This window comes from Mobula hypostoma, chromosome 8 (assembly GCF_963921235.1).
Source record: "Mobula hypostoma chromosome 8, sMobHyp1.1, whole genome shotgun sequence".
Classification (NCBI taxonomy): domain Eukaryota; kingdom Metazoa; phylum Chordata; class Chondrichthyes; order Myliobatiformes; family Myliobatidae; genus Mobula; species Mobula hypostoma.
Genome location: NC_086104.1, coordinates 158,100,781 through 158,122,062, shown reverse-complemented (window position 1 = coordinate 158,122,062; position 21,282 = coordinate 158,100,781). Strand labels below are relative to the sequence as shown.

Sequence of the window (21,282 nt, the reverse complement as noted above, 5' to 3'; positions counted from 1 at the left end):
CCCTGTGCGTCTATGGCTGGTCCCGCCACCAGACCTCCAAAACTCCCAGCAACTTGTAGGGGCACACCACTTCCAGGGTCTCGTTACCTCGTGGTGTCGTGTGTCTGTTGCCTTAGTGAACCTGTCCCTTTTTATCCCCCTGCTGGGGTATCACCTGTCCATCCAACTTCAAACAGTTCAGGGTTCAAAGCCACCGGTCTCTGACAATACTCGGAACCGTGTCTCCTTTCAGTAATCTCTCTCGTCTCTCTCTTATTAGCACCTTGCATGTTCCCCCATTGTCCTCTTATCGGCATCAATCTTCTGATAACTGGTTCTTTTGTCACATTTGATAATAAATGTACTTTGAACATTTGTGTTCAATGACCACTACAGTCTGGGAATGGGCTGGGAGCAGCCTGCAAGTGTTGCCATACTTCCGGCATCAACATAGCATGCCCACAACTTACTTAACCCTAACCTATATGTCTTAGAATGTGGGAGGAAGCCAGAGCACCTGGAAGAAACACATACGATCCCAGGAAAATTGTACAATCTCCTTGCAGACAGCGGCGGGAATTGAACCCAAGACACTGGCACTGTAATAGCGTTATGTCAACAGCTGCACTTTTAAAAGCCCATTGGTAGATCGAAATGACAAATTGTATCAGAGTTCAACCTGATTCCTCCCCAGTCCTGGTGGAGGAGATGTTCTTTTTTAGATATATAATGGAGGAAGGTCTCTATTAAAATTGTAGAGCTGTATGTCTTATAACCAGTTGTGTGACCAATGCCCTTGAAGCCAGAGTCTGTAAAAACAAATACTTTCAAGCTCAAGTCTGGCAATAAACATGGACATGTGTAAACATTTGTTTAATGTATGACTAGAATATAAAAGCAAGGATGTAAAGCACTGGTGAGGCCTCACTTGGCGTATTGTGAGCAGTTTTAGGCCCCTTATCGAAGAAAGGATGTGCTGGAACTGGAGAGTGTTCAAAGGAGATTCACGAAAATAATTCTGGGATTGAAAGCCTTGTCATATGAGGAGTGTTTGATGGGTCTGGGCCTGTACTCACTGGAATTCAGAAGAATGAAGAGTGACCTCATTGAAACCTATGGATTGTTGAAAGTCCTCGATAGAGTGGATATGGAAAGGATATTTCCTATGGTAGCTGAGTCTAAGACCAGGGGACATAGCCTCAAAATAGAGGGGCCTCATTTTAGAATGGAGTTGATGAGGAATTTCTTTAGCAAGTGAGTGGTGAATCTGTAGAATTTGTTGCCACAGGCGGCTGTGGAAGCCGAGTCTTCATGTATATTTAAGGCAGGGGTTGATAGATTCTTGATTAATCAGTACATGAAGGGATACGGGGAGAAGACAGGAGATTGGGGCTGAGAGGGAAATTGGATCAGCCATGATGAAATGGCAGAGCAGACTCGATGGGCCAAATGGCCTAATTCTGCTCCATACTGTATGATCTTTATGCAGTTCCTATAAAAAATATTCAACCCCTTCGGAAGTTTTCATGTTTTATTGTTTTTCAACATTGAATCACAATGGATTTAATTTATTTTTTTAATTATTGATCAACAGAAGAAGACTCTTTCATGTCAAAGTGCAAACAGATCTCAACAATGTGATCTAAATTAATTACAAATATAAAACACAAAATAATTGATTGTATAAGTATTCACCCCTTTCAAGTCAGTATTTAGTAGATGCACCTTTGGCAGCAATTACAGCCTTGAGTCTGTGTGGATAGGTCTCTATCAGCTTTGCACATCTGGACACTGCAATTTTTTTCCCATTCTTCTTTACAAAACTCCTCAAGCTCTGTCAGATTGCAGGGGGATCATGAGTTAACAGCACCTTTCAAGTCCATCCACAAAATCTCAATTGGATTGTGATCTGGACTCTTGACTTGGCCACTCCAGGACATTAACTTTGTTGTCTTTATGCCATTCCTGTGTAGCTTTGGCTTTATGCTTGGGGTCATTGTCTTGCTGGAAAACAAATTTCCCAAGTCACAGTTCTCTTTCGGACTGCATCAGGTTTTCCTCCAGGATTTCCCTGTATTTTGCAGCATTCATTTTACCCTCTACCTTCACAAGCCTTCCAGGACCTGCTACAGTGAAGCATCCCCACAGTGTGATGTAGCCACCACCATGCTTCACAACAGGGATGGTGTGTTTTTGATGATGTGAGGTGTTTGGCTTACACCAAACATAGCATTTAGTCTGACGGCTAAAAAGCTCAATTTTGGTTTCATCAGACCATAGAACATTCTGCTGACTTCAGAGTCTCCCACACGCCTTCTGGCTAACTCTAGTTGGGACTTCATGTGAGATTTTTTCAAGAGTGGCTTTCTCTTTGCCACTCTCCCATAAAGCTGCAAATGGTGATGCACCCAGGCAACAGTTGTTGTACGCACAATCTCTCCCATCTCAGCCACTGAAGCTTGTCACTCGTCCAGAGTTGTCATAGGTCTCTTGGTGGCCTTCCTCACTAGTCCCCTTCTCGCACAGTCATTCAGTTTTTGAGGACAGCCTGCTCTAGGCAGATTTACAGCTGCGCCATGTTTTTTCCATTTCTTGATGATGGACTTAATTGTACTCCAAGGAATATTCAGTGTCTTGGAAATTTTCTTGTATCCATCTCGTGACGTGCTTTTCAATAACTTTTTCGCAGAGTTGCTTGGAGTGTTCCTTTATCTTCAAGGTGTAGTTTTGTACAGGTGTATTTTTATTACAGTCATTTGAAACACCTTGACTGTACACAGATCTCCATTTAACTAAATATGTGACGTCTAAAACCAATTGGCTGCACCATTGGTGATTTGGTGTGTCATTTTAAAGGGGGTGAATACTTATGCAATCAATTATTTTGTGTTTTAGATTTGTAATTAATTTAGATCACTTTGTAGAGCTCTGTTTTCACTTTGACACGAATGAGTCTTTTTTTGTTGATCAGTGTCAAAAATGCCAAATTAAATTCACTATGATTCAGTGTTGTAAAACAATATAACATGAAAACTTTCAAGGACACTTTTATAGGCACTGTATGTGGGTGTCACAGTAGTGGAACAGCTAGCATGACGCTTGGGGTGTCAGAGTTCGGAGCTCAGTTCCAGCATCCTCTAAAAGGAGTTTGTATGTTGTCCCTGTGAGTATGTAGGTTTCCTCTAGGTGCTCCAGTTTCATCCCACAGTCCAAAGACGTACCAGTTAATTGGTCATCATAAATTGTCCTACGATTAGGCTAGAATTTAATAGATGGGTTGCTGGGCCACGGGTCTCGCTGGGCTGGAAGGACCTGTTCTGCACTGTATCCCTAAGTAAGTTAAAAAACTAAATAAATAACTATGCTAATTTTCATTGATATATTAGCTTAAATGGGTAATGAGAAACATTTCCATTTCTTAGGAGGGTGAGTGACATTAGTGTTATACTTCTTGCTTTGTGTCTGTTTCCAAGGAAAAGGTGCTGTGTCAGCTATCAGCTTTGAACAGGCCAGGGGTTTGGACCGTCTTAACGAGAGGATGCCTCCACGCAAGTCGAACATGAAGAACGATGGCTCGTCTCAGACCTCAGCCCAGAGACGCTCTTGGATCCAGTCTCAGACCTTGGGCCATTCGAAGCGGAACAGCCAGCCATCCACGGGCAGCGCACAGCAGCAGAATGCAGCAACTGCTCAGGCAGAGTCCCCCTCCGGCCAGGTGTTAGAGCGGACACACAGCATCATCAGCCGGCAGCGGCAATCAAGTACCCAGCACAACGAGCAAAAGGCGCGCTCTAGTACTTCAACCAACAAGGGCAAGGGCAAAGGATAAGTGGCACACAAGCTGGTCACAGGCACATCAAGGGCTTATTTATTTATTGTGACTGTTTGCAAGATGGGAGTATCTTGTGCTGCATGGAACTGGCCAACCCTTTGGTTCCAGTAGTCAACAGTTTATGTGGTTCGTTGGACTGAAGTATCAGATTGGGAGAACTTGACCCAACATAACTCTTGGATATTCACAGACCTCATTAAGCCATGGGGTTTTGATTCCCAATCTGGTCTGGATTGCTGTGGGGACTGATGGTAGGGTTGGATGCTATCCTGACTGGTTCCCTCAACCTCCCATTCTATCTCTCCAGTTGTCTGGTAGTTGCTCACCTCACCCTCCCCTCTTTGGAGGACAGAACCCTCAGAATAAGAATGGAGGTGGCAGGAATGGAGTCTTCTAATGTGTTATTGTCCACTTGGCAATCCAAATGTCACACCCCCATAAGGAGCAAGCATTGTTTTGCTCCTGAATTCATCTACATCAACGAAGCCCATTTATGTCTCCACTATACCTTCAGGTTTTATTTGTTTTGAAGTCCTGTTTCTACATAACCCAGCCACAAGGACACGTGATCCCACATTGGGAATGCATGAGCTTTCCCCAAACTTTATCTCCAGTTGTTTTACATCCAGTAGGTTTGTGCTGGGATTTTCATTTTGCTCAGGTTTTTAATGAACAATGTTGTTTTTAATGTTGCTTGTGTTGCACGTTGCATCATCCATGTCCCAACATTATTCTTGACCCTTAATTACAGAGTGAATGAATCCATTGGCTGTTCTCGATTCACAGACTCTGAGTTGGGGTGCTCAAGACTTGGAGGGCGGTGGGAGTGGGGGGGAGAGCTGTCTGTCATGGACGGGTGATGGAGGGAAGAGAGAAATTGGCAGTGCTCCTCTGTTTCAGTGAGATGATGCCACTCAGCAAAGGAATCTGAAAGACCAAAGGAAGGGCGGGGTTGTGTTCATTTTTATTAGCATATCACTCATAAATTTATTTTTAACTAATTGTTAGCTTGTTGGCAGAGAGGGGTGGACAGGACTTCTGGTGGAGCTCATCGACAGGGAGTGTCGCAGTTGGACTAAGTTGAGAAGTTAGTTTAAGTCTCCCGAAGCTCTGCCTTGGTATCCATTTAAAGCTCAATTGGAAAGCGGGCAGGGAAGGCACAGCTCAGCAGTCCAAGCCAAGGAGACATCCTGTTTCATCTAACTGCTGCTAGCTTTGTCACTGCTGTTGAGATTCCAGAATGCAGGCAGAAGAATCATTTGGTCTATCATTAGTTGACCCTTCTGAGTCAACCTGAGGCTTTGGCATTCTCTCTGCTCCTTCTGTGGTCCTTGTGTCCCAGTAGTCTAAAGGACCACCTGTCCAAGTAATTCATTCACTTGAATCAAGTTGAGTATGATGTTCTCCTAAGGGGTTGTCTTTTGGTGGATCTGGATTCAATCTGTTCAAGTACTTCTCCATAGCGAACTTCTGAGAGACACACAAATGAGAGGGAAAAGACCACCTGATGTGTCAGTGTGGGATCTACAGACCTGAAGACCTTCACCCTAGGCATTAAAATGTCCCTTCTTTAGACTCAGGGATGTATGACGAAGATCACTGTTTGTGTTAACATCAAGATTTGGGAAACATTGTTGGTGCGATCCTTGCTAATGGGAGAGGTTTGTAGAATGAGTTGGGTTGGCGTAGTAGGTACAGCAGGGTGACAGGGATATGTTTGAGCCAGGCTGGTGCAAGAACAGCCGATTGGTGCTTGTACAGCAAATGGGCAGATCGATGGCACAGGGTCGAACTGATGTAGTATCATTTGTCGCATGTTATCCATCAAATTCCTACATTTACGTTCAGTTTGTTCAACTTCTCTTGCACCTTTGTAGCTGACAGTAGCGTTTAGCTTCATTTGAAAAGAGCAACTAGTGGTATCAGTACATTCCTTTGAGGTGACTGTCAATGATTTGATAAATAACTGAAATTAAGGTTCTCAGGTTTGCAACAGGTAGTGACAAGGTAGCCGTTAACTGCATATTAGCAGTTTAATTGTGACCAAATCTGCTTTTAAAACAAAGCACAACACCACTGCAGTTCACACTAGAGCAGCAACTCCAATCTAAACAGTTGATGGGTTTCTAGAACAACTGGGTCGCTGCTGAGAAAAGGAGAAAACTATATAGTATCAACAGAATGTGGATCTTTCATTGTTCCCCTCCTCAAAGCAGATGCACCAAAATTTGGTTCAGGTGGAGCCCTTAGCCTGGCCTCAGAGCCCTCCAGTCACCTGAAAACGGTAATCTTGGTAGTGGTTGTGGAACAGGACTGCTCCCACTACCAAGATTAAATTAATAAATTAAGCATTTCCTTCCACTTCCACCCACCATCCCAAGAACAGAGTTTTAAGGTGACCTTGTAGGCCTAATCTGATGTGTGCATTTAAGCAGTCACAGAGACTTCAGGGACTGATTAGGTGGAAATTCAGATTCTCCTCAGAAATTTATTTAAATTGGCGCATTGAGGTCCTGAACCAATCTGAAACAAATGGGCTTCCAATTCATCAAAAATGGGATCAGTTTCTGGTGTTGTTTTTAAGGGATGGAGTAACATCATTTGCAGAATTTTTAAATGTGCAGTAATTGTTCTCAGGATTGAAGTAGCAACACCTCAGTGGAGAACATCTCTCTGCCTTAACAATGTTGTTTCAAAACTGTTTCATTAACTTGTATTTTCATAAAAGCACTGAGAAAACTGTACTGGTTTCTAAATTACCACAGTAATAAGAATTTTCTTGTAACAAAGTGTGCATTAAAATACATTTGGTTTCATTGGAGCATTCTGAGTGTGTGTTCCATTTCTGCACTTTCAAACCGACCCTGCGCTGTGTGAGGTGCTGCCCATCAGGGTGCACAAGCGGGCAGCCCAGGTGCACTCCCAAGGAATGTAAATTTATAATCAAAGTACGTGTAGGTCATCATATACTACTTCGAGGTTCATTTTCTTGCAGAACAAAGAAATACAATGGAATCAATGAAGAACTTCACACAAAAGCTGACAAACAACCAATGTGCAAAAGAAGTTAAACTGCAAATGAAAAAGTTTAAGTTAATAAATAAATACTGATGACAGCTGTGGAGTCCTTGAAAGAGTTTTTTGTATGAGCGCAGTCTGTCAGTCCGTGTGTAGTTTTTCATTGATTCTGTTGTGTTTCTTTGCTGTACTGTGAATGACTGCAAGAAGATGGACACTTCACCTGAGAATCTGCTGGGGTTGTCTATTGTGCTCGGTGCTCCTGATGCAGCCTCCTCTACGTTGGTAAGACCCGTTGTAAATTGGGGGACTGCTTCATGGCCTTCTGTGCTCCATCCACCACAAGAAGAACTTCCTGGTGGCCAAACATTTTAATTCTAATTCCCATTCCTGTTCTGACTTGTCAGTCCATTGCCACTTCTCGTGCCAAGATGAGGCCATCCTCAGAGTGGAGGGCAACACCTTGTATTCTGAAGGGTACACTCCACCCTGATGGCATTAATATTAATTTCTCCTTCCAGTAAAAAATATTCCTCCCTTCCTCTCTTCCCCTATTCTCCACTCTGATCTTTTACCTCTTCTTACCTGTTAGTCATTTCCCCCGGGACCCCTCCTCCTTCCCTTTAACTCTGTCCTACCAGAAGCCTCCTTCCCCACCCATCTGGCTTCAGCTATCACCTAGCTAGCCTCCTTCCCCTCCACTCACCTTTTTTTTTCTGGTATCTTCCCCTTACTTCTCAGTCCTGAAGAACAGGGCCGGATTTCAGACATCCCACCTCTCCCGGAAGTTCCGGGGGTCTCCCGCATATCAATAGTGGCTCCCTGATGCCTGCAAATTATATACAATGTCCCGGAAATTGATTTTTTTGAGAGCGAGCGCAAGAGCAAGAAAGCAAGCGCGAGTGAGAGTGACCACTAGCGAGAGAGCGAGAGCGAAAGAGTTCCAAAAAAAGTCAGAGTGGCAGAGTGTTCCAAAAAAAGAAAATATAAAACGTACGTCACCCCAGACTACCCTAAAGTGTACCCCTGCCTAATAGGGGTCAAAAATAATGACAGTGTTGCTCGCTGCGCTGTTTGCAACAGTGACTTTTCTATTGTCCATGGTGGGTTAAAACATAAAAGACATGTTGAGGTGAGTTTAACAGGTGTCATACATTCATTAGCATAGCTAACGTTACTTAAACTAGCTGGCTAGCTGTTCTATTGCAGACATCTCTTGGAAGTTCTGGGAGTCTCCCGCAAATTGATGGTGCTACCTCCCTGAAATGAGTTTTTGCAGGGTGGGATGTCTAGGATTTAGTGGGGCTAGGGGCCCTGGGCTGGAGGCCCTGATGGGCCCCTGCCGACACCGTAAAATGCTGCTGTGCCAAGCAAAAAAAGGCAAGAACAAGAGCAAAGGTCGTACTGGTCTAAATATAAGTAGAGGCCAGGGTGGGTTCTGGTAAGTTTTTTGTTCAGATTGTCTAGCGTAGAGAGAATGCCAGGCAGGATGTTGGAATGCTCCTCTTGCAGGATGTGGGAAGTCAGGGAGCCCTCCGGTGTCCCTGACAATGACACCTGCAAGAAGTGCATCCAGCTGCAGCTCCTGACAAACCGCGTTAGGGAACTGGAGCAGGAGCTGGATGACCTGCGGATCATTTGGGAGAATGAGGAGATTATAGATCGTAGCTACAGGGAGGTAGTTATGCCAAAGGAGCAGAGGACAGGAAATTGGGTCACTGTCAGGTGAGGGAAGGGGAAAGGGCAGGCAGAGCAGGGTTCCCCTGTGGCCATTCCCCTCAACAACAAGTATACCGCATTGGATACTGTTGGGGGGGATGACTTACCTGGGACTAGCTGCAGTAGTTGGATCTCTGGCACTGGGTCTGGCTCTGCAGTGCAGAAGGGAGGGTGGAAAAAGAGGAGAGCGGTAGTGATAGGGGACTCGATAGTTAGAGGTGCAGATAGGAGGTTCTGTGGTCGTGACAGAGGATCCAGGATGGTTTGTTGCCTCCCAGGTGCCAGGGTCAAGGATGTCTCTGATCGATTGCATGACATTCTGAAGTGGGAGGGTGATCAGCCAGAAGTTGTGGTGCACATCGGTATCAATGACATAGCAAGGAAGAGTGAAGAGGTCCTGGACAGTGAGTATAGAGAGCTTGGTAGGAAGTTGAAAAGCAGGACCTCGAGGGTGGTAATCTCAGGATTGCTACCTGTACTAGGTGCCAGTGAGGGTAGGAATAGGATGCTCTGGAGGATGAACAAGTGGCTGAGGAACTGGTGTAGGGGGCAGGGTTTCAGATTTCAGGATCATTGGGACCTCTTCTGGGGCAGGTGGGACCTGTACAAGAGAGGTGGGTTACACTTGAACTACAGGGGGACCAATATCCTTTCAGGGAGGTTTGTTAATGCTATTGGGGGGCTTTAAACTAGATTTGCAGGGGGATGGGAACCACAGTACCAGAGCTGACAGTGTGGCTGGGGTGAAAATAAATGATGTTAAAAGTTCAAGCAAATCCACTAATAGAAAGGTTGTGAGTGGTGGTAAAAATCTTCTGAGGTGTATATATTTCAATGCTAGGAGTATTGCGGGGAAGGCGGATGAGTTGAGGGTGTGGATTGACACGTGGAATTATGATGTTGTAGCAATTGGTGAAACTTGGCTACAGGAGGGGCAGGACTGGCAGCTTAATATTCCAGGGTTCCGATGTTTCAGATGTGAACGAGGCAGAGGAATGAAAGGTGGGGGAGTAGCATTGCTTGTTAGGGAAAATATTACAGCAGTGCTCAGGCAGGACAGATTAGAGGGTTTGTCTACTGAGTCCTTATGGGTGGAGCTGAGAAACAGGAAAGGTATGGCCACATTAGTGGGATTGTATTATAGACCACCCAATAGTCAAAGAGAATTGGAAGTGCAAATCTGCAGAGAGATAGCAGGCAACTGCAGGAAACATAAAGTTGTGGTGGGAGGGGATTTTAATTTTCCATATATTGATTGGGTCTCCCATACTGTTAGGGGTCTAGATGGTTTAGAGTTTGTAAAATGTGTTCAGGAAAGTTTTCTAAATCAATATATAGAGGGACCAACTAGAGGGGATGCAATATTGGATCTCCTGTTAGGAAGCGAGTTAAGACAAGTGACAGAAGTCTGTGTAGGGGAGCACTTTGGTTCCAGTGATCATAACACCATTAGTTTCAACTTGATCATGGACAAGGATAGATCTGGTCCTAGGGTTGAGGTTCTTAACTGGAAGAAGGCCAAATTTGAAGAAATGAGAAAGGATCTAAAAAGCGTGGATTGGGACAGGTTGTTCTCTGGCATGGATGTGATCGGTAGGTGGGAAGCCTTCAAAGCAGAAATTTTGAGAGTGCAGAATTTGTATGTTCCTGTCAGGATTAAAGGCAAGTTGAATAGGAATAAGGAACCTTGGTTCTCAAGGGATATTGCAACTCTGATAAAGAAGAAGAGGGAGTTGTATGACGTGTATAGGAAGCAGGGAGTAAATAAGATGCTTGAGGAGTATAAGAAGTGCAAGAAAATACTTAAGAAAGAAATCAGGAGGGCTAAAAGAAGACATGAGGTTGCCTTGGCAGTCAGAGTGACGGATAATCCAAAGAGCTTTTACAGGTATATTAAGAGCAAAAGGATTGTAAGGGATAAAATTGGTCCTCTTGAAGATCAGAGTGGTCGGCTATGTGCGGAACCAAAGGAAATGGGGGAGATCTTAAATAGGTTTTTTGCGTCTGTGTTTACTAAGGAAACTGGCATGAAGTCTATGGAATTAAGGGAAACAAGTAGTGAGATCATGGAAACTGTACAGATCGAAAAGGAGGAGGTGCTTGCTGTCTTAAGGAAAATTAAAGTGGATAAATCCCTGGGACCTGACAGAGTGTTCCCTTGGACCTTGAAGGAGACTAGTGTTGAAATTGAGGGGGCCCTGGCTGAAATATTTAAAATGTCGCTGTCTACAGGTGAGGTGCCGGAGGATTGGAGAGTGGCTCATGTTGTTCCGTTGTTTAAAAAAGGATCGAAAAGTAATCCGGGAAATTATAGGCCAGTAAGTTTAACGTCGGTAGTAGGTAAGTTATTGGAGGGAGTACTAAGAGACAGAATCTACAAGCATTTGGATAGACTGGGACTTATTAGGGAGAGTCAACATGGCTTTGTGCGTGGTGGGTCATGTTTGACCAATCTATTGGAGTTTTTTGAGGAGGTTACCAGGAAAGTGGATGAAGGGAAGGCAGTGGATATTGTCTACATGGACTTCAGTAAGGCCTTTGACAAGGTCCCGCATGGGAGGTTAGTTAGGAAAATTCAGTCGCTAGGTATACATGGAGAGGTGGTAAATTGGATTAGGCATTGGCTCGATGGAAGAAGCCAGAGAGTGGTGGTAGAGAATTGCTTCTCTGAGTGGAGGCCTGTGACTAGTGGTGTGCCACAGGGATCAGTGCTGGGTCCATTGTTATTTGTCATCTATATCAATGATCTGGATGATAATGTGGTAAATTGGATCAGCAAGTTTGCTGATGATACAAAGATTGGAGGTGTAGTAGACAGTGAGGAAGGTTTTCAGAGCCTGCAGAGGGACTTGGACCAGCTGGAAAAATGGGCTAAAAAATGGCAGATGGAGTTTAATACTGACAAGTGTGAGGTATTGCATGTTGGAAGGACAAACCAAGGTAGAACATACAGGGTTAATGGTAAGGCACTGAGGAGTGCAGTGGAACAGAGGGATCTGGGAATACAGATACAAAATTCCCTAAAAGTGGCGTCACAGGTAGATAGGGTCGTAAAGAGAGCTTTTGGTACATTGGCCTTTATTAATCAGAGTATTGAGTATAAGAGCTGGAATGTTATGATGAGGTTGTATAAGGCATTGGTGAGGCCGAATCTGGAGTATTGTGTTCAGTTTTGGTCACCAAATTACAGGAAGGATATAAATAAGGTTGAAAGAGTGCAGAGAAGGTTTACAAGGATGTTGCTGGGACTTGAGAAACTCAGTTACAGAGAAAGGTTGAATAGGTTGGGACTTTATTCCCTGGAGCATAGAAGAATGAGGGGAGATTTGATAGAGGTATATAAAATTATGATGGGTATAGATAGAGTGAATGCAAGCAGGCTTTTTCCACTGAGGCAAGGGGAGAAAAAAACCAGAGGACATGGGTTAAGGGTGAGGGGGGAAAAGTTTAAAGGGAACATTAGGGGGGGCTTCTTCACACAGAGAGTGGTGGGAGTATGGAATGAGCTGCCAGACGAGGTGGTAAATGCAGGTTCTTTTTTAACATTTAAGAATAAATTGGACAGATACATGGATGGGAGGTGTATGGAGGGATATGGTCCGTGTGCAGGTCAGTGGGACTAGGCAGAAAATGGTTCGGCACAGCCAAGAAGGGCGAAAAGGCCTGTTTCTGTGCTGTAGTTTCTATGGTTTCTATGGTTATCAAAGATGTGGACCAAGACATTGGTTTATTACAATACGTAGGCTATAAACTTACAGGCCTTAAGAGAGAGGACAGAAAGTAATGCAGATTCTTAGTTTGAAGGACAGCATCTAAAGCACTCAAAAATTGACCTAGGCTTAGTTGGCTTAGTAAAGTTATGCGGGAGATGAAGTATGATGTATCCAATCTTAAATCTTCATTTAGCTATTGCTGCACATACCAAAGGCCTTAATTCTCAAACAATGCCAAAGCATTTTTATCTCGGTATTTTTCTCAACCGTGTGTTCTGAGAAAGTAAAATGGAAATGAGAGATAAAAAGTCCAAGAGAGATGGCACTATAGCAAACTAGGAAACTTGACAATACTCCAACAACCTTTTTGAAAAATGAGATCTCGCACATACTAACCTATTGCAGTGCTGTGTGGTTTGCAGAGTAAAGACCACTTATTACTTACTAGGTTTGTAAACAGTCAACTATTAGCCTATTGCCACAAAAACAGGAACAGCACTGACACACAAGCCTAGATATTTACAAAGTCAGGTGCTTGTTTTTCAAAATTAAAGCCTAGTTCCTCTGGATTTCTTCACAGCAAAGTCCTTGATCAGATCACTGAAATCCAGTTTCTGAACAAGATCACTTTCAGGTGACATCAGAGTAAGATGACTCAGCCTGTCCTGTCCCATTGTGGATCTGAGCCTATGTAGTTGCCATTATCAGGCCTGCCAAATATGTCACTGGAGCCTCGGACAGCCAGTCACCTCTCGACCAAAAACTTCACAACCGCCACCACTCTTCTCAATACGTCGGTCCAGTAGACACACTCTGACTAGAGCTGTTTTTGCAGTTCTGTATCTATTCGTCCGCTGTCAGATGCCAGTGTAATGTAGGTCAGTATCGTTTTCCTGTGGTGTTCGCTATTTTCATGCTCTCCTGTGCGCTCAGCGGCATGTTTCCAGTCGCTAAAGTTAGTTTCAAAGATGGACTGACAGTTACCATCACTGAAGACATGGCACGCAAAACAAAACACACAGCCGGTGGAAGGGGGATGTAAGAGCCATTGCCTTGATATTGTACTCACCATTTACGAGCTTGCATTTGAAGTGAAATTTGGAGAAGAAACGTCTCTGCTGTTTGTATACTCGTTCCGAAGCTTTGATATCCACATTCTTATTCTGGCAGGACTTCGGCCCTTTCTCAGCCCAGTATGCTCAGACTGAATCAACTATCGTTTCCTTTCCCCAGCGAACAGGATCAGTGCTGTAAGAATCCTCAGTAGCGGTAACGTTAACATTCATGGCGGCCCGACTTGGTTGTTTGGAGGCCTCTGTAGTTGGGAATCCCAAAGTCATGCTCTCTGCCTCTTCAACGTTAGCTGCTGACTGTGGCAAGGACGGTGGTCCTGTGCTAACGTTGGTGCTAGCGCTAGCTGTTGAACAAGTCTCCATTTGTCCACCGGTCTCAGACTGTGACAAGAGCGATGGTACTGCTGCATCATCGAGAACGGGTTTAAAAAATTCTGTCAATTTCAATATCTTTTTTAATGCTTCTTTCTCACGGTCCTCTTTTTCTTGTTTCTTGTTTCTTTTCTGTGCTCCACTCTCGTATTTTTTTTTGTCCGCCATGATGCTAGCTACCTATTTTGGGCCCCTCTGCAGCTCGGGCCCCTGGGCTGCAGCCCAGCCTAGCCCTGCCTGAAGTCCAGCCCTGCTGAAGAAGGGTCTTGGTCTAAAACATCGACTGTTTATTCTTTTCCATAGATGTTGCCCGACTGACTAAGTTCCTCCAGCATTTTGTATGTGTTGCATTGAATCTCAAGGTAGTGTATGGTGTGGTCTGTATATATAACTTTGATAATATATTTACTTTGAACATGGGTTGTGGAATCAGTTCAGAGTTGTGGCGAGTGAAGTTATCTACACTGGTTCAGGAGCCTGATGGTTCCAGGGTAATAACTATTCCTGAACTGGGTGGTGTGGGACCTCCCCGATGGCAGCATGACCTGGATGGTGCGTTCTCAATGGTGGGGAGGACCGGGCTGTATCCGCTACTTTCTGTAGTCTTTTCCATTCCTGGGTGTTGGTGTCTCCATACCAGGCCATGATGCAACCTGTCACGATACACTCCGCTGTGCACTTTTAGAAGTTTTGTCAAAGTGTTGGCTGAGATGCTGAATTGACACAAACTTCTACGAAAGCAAAGCACTCAGTTAGCCTGGAGTTGGGAATGATCTTCTGTTGCCAGGTTCCCTGAGTTCCATTCCGCTGTCTTCGTTGCACTGGGTCCCTTCCTCCTGCTGTTTGTTGTTCTGCGGCAGCAGTACAGTGCAATAAATAAGTCATACTGTAAGTAACAATAAGAAACACAGTACGTAAAAAATAAATGTGCAGAAAGAGCAAAATAGTGATGTACGAAGGGTGATTGAGAAGTTCGTGGCCTAAGGTCGAAGGCGTCAATTTTACAAAACCTAGCACGTTTACTTTTCAACATAATCCCCTCCTACATGTACACACTTAGTCCAGCGGTCGTAGTGCATACAGATCCCTTCTTTGTAGAAGTGGTCCACAGCAGGGGTGATTGATAACTTTGTGGCCTAAGGTAGAAGGAGATGCGTTATTAACTTCAAGCTTTCTGCTCAAAGAGTTGAACTGCATGTGCATGTAACGAGAGCGTCTTGGACCGCCAGGTGGTCCACAGCAGGGGTGATTGATAAGTTCGTAGCCTAAAGTAGAAGAAGATGAGTTATACAGCTCTCGTTACATGCACGTGCAGTTCAACTCTTTGAATGAAAATGCAGAAAGTTTGAAGTTTCTCCTCATCTCCTCCTACTTTAGGCCACAAACTTATCAATCACCCCAGTTGTGGACCACTTCTGGAGGTCCAAGACACTGACTTCTACAAAGAAGGGATCCGTATGCTCCATGACCGCTGGACTAAGTGTGTAAATGTTGGAAAAATCAACATGCTAGGTTTTCTAAAATTGACTCCTTCTACCCTGGGCCACAAACTTATCAATCACCCCTCGTAGTGTTCATGAAGCATTCAGAAATCTGATGTTGGCGGTGTTTTTACAGCAGTTCATAGGTTTCTAGAACTCGGTTCCAAGCTCCGGTTAGCGGTGTAGGGTTTAAAGCTGAGTTCTCTGGATTACTCATCCAGTAACATCATGCCAGCGTAAAGGAAGATCTCAGCAGGATAACCTTGGACTTGTCCCAGTTGTTCCAGGGGATGCCAGTGTTTTCCCCGCATGTGCAGGAGCAACCTTAATGTAGTAATCTGCTTCGAACAGGCCATTCGGTCTACAATGTTATGCTGACCTTTTAACCTGCTCTAAGATCAGTCTAGCCCTTCTCTCCTATGTAGTTCTCCATTTTTCAATCATTCATGTGCCTATCTAAGAGCCTCTTAAATGACCCTAAGATCTCTACTTCTACCACCACCTCTGGCAGAGTTTTTCCCACACCCACCACATGTTTTGTGTAAAAAAAGAAACCTACCTTGAGTCCCCCAGTATACTTTCCTCCAAAAAATTAAGCCTCTCGTATTAGTCAATCCCCCCACTTGATGCTATCTATCCACTCCACCTATGCTTCATAATCTTATGCACCTCCATCAAGGCATCTCTTATTTTCCCTTGCTTCAAAGAAAGTAGCCCTAACTCGCTCAGCCTATCCTCATAAGATGTGCTGTCTAATCCAGGCAGCATCCTGGTAAATCTCTGCACCCTCTCTATAGCTTCCACAAGACACAAGGGCTTGTGTGCACGTTTGCTGAATTCAGAATGGAGAATGCTAGTAAACCCAACCGTCTCATGCTGATGGAGAGGTGACTGTTCAACCCTGATGGGTGTAAATCGCCAAGAGATACTGGGGTGGTCGCCAGTGAAAGGAAAGAGGTGTGTGTGTGTTTATTAGGGTAAGGGGGCTAAAGGAAACGTGTATTGGGAAACACACACAAAATGCTGGAGGAACTCAACGAGTCAAGCTGCTTCTATGGAGGGAGAAAAGCAGTTGACATTTCAGGCAGAGAGGGATGTGAACCAAATGTAAGCAAATGGACAGGTTTAGTTGGAAACCTTGCAGGCATGTGCTAGTTGGCCTGAAGGCCTGTTAGTCTGACTCTATAAGATCGGAAGTTGAAGCCCCATAGCCAAAGCTTGGAGACTGGGGGCTTGTATGACCTCTAGATGTAGCCTCACCCAACCTCGAGTGAAAAAGCCTGCAGCGTTTACCCTGTCTATACTCCTCGTAATTTTGTATGCTTCTGTCAAATCACCCTCATCCTCTTATGCTCAGGGAATAGTCCTAACTTATTCAAGCTTTCCCTGTGACTCAGGTCCTCAAGTCCTTGCAACATCTTTGTAAATTTTCAATTTTATTAATATATTTCCTGTAAGAATATGGTCAAAGTTAAAAGTAAAATTTATTATCAGAGCACATGTATGTCACCACATACAACCCTGAGATTCTTTTTCCCGTGGGCATACTCAGCAAATCTATAGAATGATAACTGTAGACAGGATCAATAGAAAAGCAAGAGCATAGAAGACAGCAAATGCAAATAGAACTAAATAGCGATAAATAACAAGAGCATGAAGTAACATTATAGAGTCCGTAAAGTGAGATCGCTGACTGTGGGAACATCTCAATAGATGAGTGTAGTTATCCTCTTTTGTTCAAGAGCCTGGTGGTTAGGGGTGGTAACTGTTCCTGAACCTGGTGGTGTGAGTCCTGAGGCTCCTGTACTTTCTACCTGATGGCAGCAGCGAGAAAACAGCATGGCCTGGGGGTTTTGATCTCTGGTGGTAGATGCTGCTTTACTACAACAACACCCTGTCTTTCCAAATTCTCTGACATCCCCATACACCCTTAAAAAAATGAACCAGGAATAGCTGTTTGCTAAACAACAGTGACTCTATGCCAGTACACAAAGTTATCTTTAACCCTGAATAACAGTCATCATACTGATAGACAGTGATGAACTTCAGCCTGAATAGCAGTGACTCACCCATAGTTACAATTTAAATAATCCTTACCATAAATAAATGGTGCCTGACGCATAGTTATGCTTCCACACCATCTATTAGCCCTGCTCTTCCAGCAGTCCAAAGATTCTTCAGTGCAGACCCTCCCTCAGTACCACCCCTCCCACAGTGTGACCCTTCCTCAGTACCTCCCCTCCCACAGTGTGACCCTCCCTCAGTACCACCCCTCCCACAGTGTGACCCTTCCTCAGTACCTCCCCTCCCACAGTGTGACCCTTCCTCAGTACCACCCCTCCCACAGTGTGACTCTCCCTCAGTACCACCCCTCCCACAGTGTGACTCTCCCTCAGTACCACCCTCCCACAGTGTGACTCTCTCTCAGTACCACCCTCCCACAGTGTGACCCTCCCTCAGTACCACCCCTCCCACAGTGTGACCCTTCCTCAGTACCACCCCTCCCACAGTGTGACTCTCCCTCAGTACCACCCCTCCCACAGTGTGACTCTCCCTCAGTACCTCCCCTCCCATAGTGTGACCCTCCCTCAGTACCACCCCTCCCACAGTCTGACCCTCCCTCAGTACCACCCCTCCCACAGTCTGACCCTCCTTCAGTACCACCCCTCCCACAGTGTGACCCTCCCTCAGTACCACCCCTCCCGCAGTGCGACCCTCCCTCGGTACCACCCCTCCCTCAGTACCACCCCTCCCGCAGTGCGGCCCTCCCTCGGTACCACCCCTCCCTCAGTGTAACCCTCCCTCAGTACCACCCCTCCCACAGTGTGACTCTCCCTCAGTACCTCCCCTCCCACAGTGTGACCGTCCCTCGGTACCACCCCTCCCACAGTGTGATTCTCCCTCAGTACAGCCCCTCACACAGTGTGACCCTCCCTCAGTACCACCCCTCACACAGTGTGACCCTCCCTCGGTACCACCCCTCCCACAGTGTGACTCTCCCTCAGTACCACCCCTCCCACAGTGTGACTCTCCCTCAGTACCTCCCCTCCCATAGTGTGACCCTCCCTCAGTACCACCCCTCCCACAGTCTGACCCTCCCTCAGTACCACCCCTCCCACAGTCTGACCCTCCTTCAGTACCACCCCTCCCACAGTGTGACCCTCCCCCAGTACCACCCGTCCCGCAGTGCGACCCTCCCTCGGTACCACCCCTCCCTCAGTACCACCCCTCCCGCAGTGCGGCCCTCCCTCGGTACCACCCCTCCCTCAGTGTAACCCTCCCTCAGTACCACCCCTCCCACAGTGTGACTCTCCCTCAGTACCTCCCCTCCCACAGTGTGACCGTCCCTCGGTACCACCCCTCCCACAGTGTGATTCTCCCTCAGTACAGCCCCTCACACAGTGTGACCCTCCCTCAGTACCACCCCTCACACAGTGTGACCCTCCCTCGGTACCACCCCTCCCACAGTGTGACTCTCCCTCAGTACCACCCCTCCCACAGTGTGACTCTCCCTCAGTACAGCCCCTCACACAGTGGACCCTCCCTCAGTACCACCCCTCCCACAGTGTGACTCTCCCTCGGTACCACCCCTCCCACAGTGTGACCCTCCCTCAGTACCACCCCTCCCACAGTGTGACTCTCCATATAATGCGTATCTTGTTCACTGCCGGTAACACTCTCTCAGTGTTGTGCCTGCTGTCGAATTGCCCCCACCCACTGGGTGACACATTGGTACCGTTATATCACTTCCTGTTGGCATGATGCCATTCTGTTTTATCCAGTGCTTCCAGTTTAGCTGTTTCACTGGTTATTGACAAACACATTAGTACTACCTTAATTGTGTGTTTATCCCCTCACCCCTCCTTACTCTAGATTCACCTCCTTTACCATCTCATCGATCACATCTACAAGGAGCACTGCCACAAGAAAACAGCATCTATCATCAGAGACCCCTAATGTCCACACCATGTTCTCTTCTCACTGCTACCATCAGGAAAGAGGTTTAGGAACCTTGGGTCCCTCACCACCAGGTTCAGGAACAGTTATTACCCCTCAACCGTCAGGTCCCACACCACCAGGTTCAGGGACAGTTATTACCCCTCAACCATCAGGTCCCACACCGCCAGGTTCAGGAACAGTTATCACCCCTCAACCATCAGGTCCCACATCACCAGGTTCAGGAACAGTTATTACCCCTCAACCATCAGGTCCCACACCACCAGGTTCAGGGACAGTTATTACCCCTCAACCATCAGGTCCCACACCACCAGGTTCAGGAACAGTTATTACCCCTCAACCATCAGGTCCCACACCACCAGGTTCAGGAACAGTTATTACCCTACAACCATCAGGTCCCACACCACCAGGTTCAGGAACGGTTATTACCCCTCAACCATCAGGTCCCACACCACCAGGTTCAGGGACAGTTATTACCCCTCAACCATCAGGTCCCATACCACCAGGTTCAGGAACAGTTATTACCCCTCAACCATCAGGTCCCACACCACCAGGTTCAGGAACAGTTATTACCCCCCAACCATCAGGTTCCTGAACCAGTGTGGATAACTTCACTGACCTCAACTTTGAACTGATTCCACAATCTACAGACTCACTTTCAAGTACTTGATAACTCATGATCTTAGTATCATTTGTTTATTTATTTGCACAATTTGTCTTCTTTCGCACATTAATTGCTTGTCAGTATTTGTTTAAGAATAGTTTTACAAAAAATCTATTGTACTTCGCAAAAGACTGAGTGCTTCCATCCTACCTCTGCCCCTCATGGTTTCATACACCATTACATGATCACCCCTCACTTTCCAACATTCCAAAGAGTTAAGTCCTAGGCTGCCCACCCCCTCCCTAAGATTCAGGCACCATTTTCCTTAACAACTCACACAAAATTTTCATAAATCTTTTTTGCACTCTTTCCAGTCTTTCCTATAACAGTGACGGACACCCACAGATCCCTCAGAAGTTTCCACACAAGTTGATAAGGTGGTTAAGAAGGCATATATATGGTGTGTCGGCCTGCATTAGTCAGGGGATTGAGTTCAAGAGCCGTGAGGTAACGTTGCAGCTCTGTAAAACTCTGATCAGAGTATTGTGTTCAGTTCTGCTCGCCTCATAGGAAGGATGTGGAAGCTTTAGAGAGGGTGCAGAGGAAATTTACCAGGACACTGCCTGAATTAGAGAGAATGTCTTATGTGGATAGGTTGAGTGAGTGAGGACTTTTCTCTTTGGAGTAGAAAAGGCTGAGAGGTGAGGGGATAGAGGGTGTACAGGATGATAAGAGTCATAAGTGGAGTGGACAGCTAGAGTTTTTTCCCAGCCTCCCCTCCATGGACCTTGTCTGGACTTCTTGCCCACACAAAGATTATCGCTTCTCTCCTCGCCCATCAGTCAGAAGATTGAAAAGCCAGAAATCATGTACAGTGTACATCCATGCTCAAGGTCAGCTTCTACTCTATTGTTATAATACCTACTTGTAACTCTTGTGCGATAAGATGCATTCTTAACCTCACCATCTGCCTCACTAAGATCCTGCACCTTATTATCTGCCTGCACCGCCCTTTCTCTGCATTCTGTTGTTCCACCTTGTTTGAACTTAATGCAATTTGATCTGTATGAACTGTATGCAAGACAAACTTTTCAATAAACCAAGCAACACACACAAAACACTGGGAGAGCTCAACAGGCCAGGCAGCGTCTGCATGAACAGCAGAATTCCTCCGGCATTTTGTGTGTGTTGCTTGGATTTCCAGCATCTGCAGATTTTCTTGTGTTTGTGTTTTCAACAAACCAATTCCAATTCTCACTAAATAACTCTGACAGTACAACTCCGTCCCTGCAGAACTCTTGATGAAGGGAAGACTGAGGATATGTGGAAGTCTTTTTCATCAGACTTGTCTTCTGGAGTTGAAGTGAAAGGGTTAAGTCATCATGATGTCGAAAGGAACACCGTACCAAGCTGTGTGTGTCCCAGTCTCCGAGTATGGAGTAGGGATGGGTACGCTATCTCCCTGTCTCCAAGTGTGGCTTCCTTTTGAACAGCAGAGTGCAGTTGTGCAGTGGTTCTCAATGGGGGCTGTATG

The 21,282-nt window shown here is 45.7% G+C and overlaps 1 protein-coding gene across 5 annotated transcripts in view; it reads left to right on the top strand.

The window, feature by feature from the left end:
- LOC134351118 (serine/threonine-protein phosphatase 2B catalytic subunit gamma isoform-like) overlaps positions 1-21,282 on the top strand; it is a 94,606-nt gene that overhangs the window by 58,875 nt on the left and 14,449 nt on the right. For 4 of the 5 annotated variants that reach the window (XM_063057210.1, XM_063057211.1, XM_063057209.1 and 1 more), the window contains one exon: positions 3,453-6,597. The exons of the other annotated variant lie outside the window; for it this stretch is intronic. In XM_063057210.1, the coding sequence (XP_062913280.1) occupies positions 3,453-3,808 (356 nt within the window). In that variant the 3' untranslated portion in view covers positions 3,809-6,597. Of the gene's footprint in view, positions 1-3,452; positions 6,598-21,282 lie in introns of those variants that run through there. 5 annotated transcript variants of the gene reach the window in all.